This window comes from Bremia lactucae, linkage group LG7 (genome assembly GCF_004359215.1).
Source record: "Bremia lactucae strain SF5 linkage group LG7, whole genome shotgun sequence".
NCBI classification, from domain to species: Eukaryota; Oomycota; class Peronosporomycetes; order Peronosporales; family Peronosporaceae; genus Bremia; species Bremia lactucae.
Window position 1 is genome coordinate 210,488 of NC_090616.1, and position 4,902 is coordinate 215,389.

General features: G+C 45.1%; 1 protein-coding gene across 1 annotated transcript; it reads right to left on the minus strand.

Moving 5' to 3' along the window:
* Positions 1-1,982: 1,982 nt before the first annotated feature.
* CCR75_005782 (uncharacterized protein) lies at positions 1,983-4,034 on the minus strand (the record flags this gene model as incomplete). Its single annotated transcript, XM_067963857.1, has 1 exon — positions 1,983-4,034. The coding sequence occupies one exon, from the start codon at positions 4,032-4,034 to the stop codon at positions 1,983-1,985; it is 2,052 nt and encodes a 683-aa protein (XP_067815979.1).
* Positions 4,035-4,902: the final 868 nt, after the last annotated feature.

Here is a 4,902-nt window from a genome sequence, read left to right on the forward strand (position 1 = left end):
AGGTTCTGTTTATTCTCACCTCATAGAGGTTCAACAAAACCTACGTCTTCCCCAGTAGGGCGCCCCGCACCTACTAGATTTCGACGTTTTCCCGCGCCGTACCAGATCTCTGGTATAGGTCGGAGTTGGAGCTCTTTCGAGCTTTACGCGAATTTCGAAGAGGGCAGGCCGGATGTAAACGTTTCGTGCTTCCGCTTATATAACATCTACAGATGGTCTTATGCTGTTTCACAGCTTAAAGAGCCTCTTCTCCTTCCTCAACAAGGCTTATATCCTTGGGTTCCGCACTATTAGACGAAATCCATGTGCTCGAAGACCTTGTTCGGTAAATAGGCGTGCTAACGCGAGCAGACTTAAAGTCGAACTCGGCGCGTAGCGCTATGGCAACTGCCTCTTCGAAAGTAGCAGGATGAGATCAGAACAATTCCTTCCGGGCAACGCCCTCATTGAGTTCCCCATAAAGATTGTTACCACAATTGCTTCTTGCACCGGATCGTGATGCATAGACGCAATGAGAGTTCTCAACTCCTGGACAAAGTCCATTTGGGTTCGTTTACCCTATCGAGTCGCTAGGAACCGTGCTCGCATGCGAAAAGCCTGATCAGGCGGTGCAAACATGCTAGCCATTTGCTGTATCAGCGAATTCCATGAGGGAAAAGCGTCGTTTATGGACGTGCTGCACGATAGTGCCCACTCCATAGCTCTACCTCCAAGTTTGGAAATGACCATAGCCACCTTTTGCCGTTCTGTTAAGAACACGGCGATAACATTGGACATTTTGATCTGCTTAATCCAAAAAGGAAGAATTTCTTCCTATTTTCCGTCAAATGTCTTCACATTTATAGTTAGAGGGCGAGCCCTCGGCTTTGAGTCAGGTACAGAGATGTACCGGGTTGGCATAGATGCCGCTAAGTGGTCCTGCACCTGACCGATCAGGGAGGCATCTTATCGCATGAAGGCTTCAAGCCTTGCGAGCAGGACCTCTGGTCCCTGAAAAATAATAAATTTCACGCGCTCAAGCCCGAATAATGTTTTGAGCTTGTCATAAGCGGCCGTTGCGCTTCTGCCAATCCTGGAACCTCTTCCATTTTCGTAAGAAATTAGTCTTGTATAGACTCAGGAGTAGATTGACTACGAGTGCTACCAGGTTTAGCGGAGCTACCTCGCTCCTAAAGTCAGAGGAAGACTTTCAGACTCAGAGAGTCACTAGTTCTATTGAACTAATGGGTTTAACAACTTAGGTAGTCGTACAAGCTATTATGGCATAAGGAATCCTTGTATGGGGTTCACGGGTTCGTAGAACCAAGTGGCAACTAGTGCCCAAGAGGATATACCTTAGAAAGGCTTCTTTCTCTTACACTTCAATGCGCAAGCCTTAGGAAGGCACTTGCGTTTTAAAATCAAAAGTGAACTGCACTTTATTTAATTATTTAAATCTAAGAACCTTACACTAGCTAATTTAAAATAGGTTTCGGCTGCCAGATTTATATCCGGCGGCGACCACATTTGTTACCCATAATAAATGGGATTTAAGTAACTAACTATTTTAAATTTAAATAAAAGGGTATTTTACCCATAAAGTAAATGTACCACAACAACGGTTCTCCAACCGATGTGTGTCCCACTACAGCAAACGACGAACATGGCAGCCTTGTTCGTGCAAACGCTTAAATGCCATTTAGCCATAATCCCATTCCTGACAAAAGCATACGTCGCAAGCTGTGCAATTTGAGTTTAAGTCTCAAAGAGCGACAGCGACATTGACATCCCAACAAAGATCGAACCAAGCTCTCGAATGTGGAAACTGCTTGGAGTCTTCAAATGTTTAAGCTGGTAAAAGACGAGGTATGATGTGATGGTTGTCCTACTTCACTTGCTGCATGCTCAATTCTTGCATTGAACCATTTGCACGGAATAAATGAGGTCGCTATGCATCGAATGGTGTAGATAAAGACTGTGACTCCTGAACCAGTTCATTGATGTCACTCTGCCACCGCCATCTGAATCGCTACAGCCTCTGCAGCATAGCGGCGCAAGTACGTTTCGAGCCCCGCAAAAGGCAATGTCGCAATCTCCTGCAGACCAAAGTGCGCGCTCTTGCTTGCGTCGGGCTCTCCATAGCATCTTTGAGGATTTGAGGCTACTGAGTAAGCCTGCACGTTGTAATCTTCCAGCTTCGATGTGCTCTTAAACGACTGCAAGTGCGTCCAAACGATCGCGTCCGGATATCCATCCGATTCCGGGAGGTCGACGGTCGGGGATGGAGTCTCAGAGATCTCGGCCATTTCATGCAGCTCATGTAATACTGGAATTTGCTTGCCCTCCCGTTGATATTGCCATCGAAGTTCCGCAATTTTTTTCAGCCGTGCCTTCGCTCTCATTTTATAGGCGACGTGTTCTCGAAGCACTTCTCCCATCAGTTTGTGGGAATTGCGATGCAGGAACAACACAGCGCCCTGAGCGTCGTGTTGCGCCATGGTCAAGCCACAGAAGGTGTTGTTAATAAACTTGCCTGCTAAGGCAGGAGGGGTCTTTATCATATGAAAAGGTGCCTCGAGTGTCAACCACGCGAGACGAAAAAGATCCTTGTCCCCGTGAACAAGTTGCATCGACGTGAAGAAGTTGGGCTTGTGAAAGCTGTAGAACATGACGAGCTCGAGAGCTAATGTATGACGACGGCGGTCGATTAAAAGCTGACCACTTTCTTGTTCGAACATGTCGATAAAGGGCATGTCTAACAGCTCCCATAGCAGCGATTTACTGTGGATATTAAAGATCGTTCGATTTGGATGCCACAGATCCGGCCAAAAGACAGCTCCGTGGTCCAAAAACTCTCGTGAATTAAATAAAAACGTCGGATCGCGAGAAGGCATGTTGTCGGCATCCAAGAACAAAAGGCGTGCAAAACGGCTGTGGTAGATAGCAGCAATTTTGGCTCCAAAAACATTATTGTGCGATTCAATCGTGATCTCCTGAAAACGCATCAACGTTGGATTTTCGCTTGCGAGTGCATTCAGAGGTTTCGTAATATCGGACATTAAATCCATTTCATCACTGCTGTACCAGATTTCAATGGGTAATTTGCATCCAAGCACGCTGCGCAATGTTTTAATTGCCGCGTAGGCACTGGGGACGAGCTTTGGATACACAACCATGACGATGCCATCGCGCTGTCCATTACTAAATTCACTCGAGTCAATCTCTTCACGGTTGTGATCCATCGAGATCGCACTTTGGGCGAGGTCTACTGCCTTGCGCGCTTCGTATCGAAAATTAACAAATTTCGCCGCATCCGAGCAGAAGAATTTGGCATCGTCCTTCAGGCTGTTGCAATAGCGTTGCATCACTCGAAAACGCTCACCCGTCTTTGTATCTTCCACTTCGCAAAACCCAGAGAGACGAGGTGATATCCTTGTGTCACACCCTTCATCCTTCTCGGGTTTGCGTGGTCCATACGGGCTGCATTTACCCGTCGCTCTCCAACCAATACACTTGAGATCTCTTTGTTCCATCTCTTTTTGTGGATATAAGCGAACATCTTGACCATCTTTGTCATATTTTTTATAAAGATTATTACGAATGAGCGATTGACTCTTGGATGCTGTATCGTGAACGTCTTCGATCTGTATCGTTGCCACAGCTGCTTCTTGGGGTATACGTAGACCCTTTTGCACCATTGAAAGGTCTGTTTCCACTTGTAGTGCGTTCGGAACATTACCAGACGTGGCTCTGACTTTGGCTTCTTGCTCTCTCTGCTGTGCTATAATGCCCGTAGTATAGCTCGTCCTTAATATTTCAGAAGCAGTCTTGGCTTCGCTCTTTTGCTTACCAAAAGCTGCTATAGAAGCCCTCGAGTAGGAATGGATGTGCAATGACCATGCCAGTATCACGAGCGCATACACCAAGCTGCTTAAAAGGAGCACACGAGGCAGCCACCACCCCATACTGCACGAACGCATGAGTGGCAACACATGTGCCACGTGTGTTGGACTTGAGACATTAACCCGCGAAGAAGGCGGCAAGTCCACCTTCATCCTGTCGAGAATAGAATAACAGTCAGCTAGACATCTTCACTTATAAAATCATAGAGACATACCGTGATAAGTTGGCAAATTGAGCCCTCGACTGAGCTATACAAAACCAGCTCTTATTTAATCGAGAGCCAAAACTTCTTTGCTTCTTAACGATACTATTACTGATTGCATTAGGCTACATTTTAAATCGCCTGCGTTTAGATTTAATTTTGCAATATATTACACGTATCATTTTTATTCCCCATTATTTTGCAGAATGCGACTACGTATAATCATACCAAAAAAAATTGAGGACAAAATCTCCTCCGATTAAATGGAAATTGTCCCAATTAATCCGCCAGTGTTTAAACCAAACTTAGTGGTATCGGAAGCTGTAACGTGATCATTCAGTCGTGTTGAGTTTAGCAGAGTCATTTAGCTCTAGGCTCAAATAGTCACTTAGTCTTAAGAAACTTAATGTAAATAACGAATCAGAGAGTTGTAACGGGTCATCTCGTTACATAAATATTATTTTCTATAAGAGGAATAATTAATTTTATTTTTTAGGGCGTTGATTGGAGGGTGCAATAGTTCCAATATTACCAAATTTGGTAATATTGACGCAATAAGCCATTACTTCTATTGATTGGTCGATTTAATTTTCAATCGATCCCGCTATATCGTTACAAGACACGAGTAGGCGTCGCGCAAGTAGGAGGTGCAAGGTTAGTTACTGATATAGTAAAGCCAGTTGATAGAAGATCGTTATGACGAACATATTACATTAATACTGTAACGGGGCACTGCCGACTTGTACTGCTTCAGTACAAGCCTATTTCGCTCTGCCTCAGCGCGAGTGGTGCCTCACGTCACTTCACGTACACTAGTA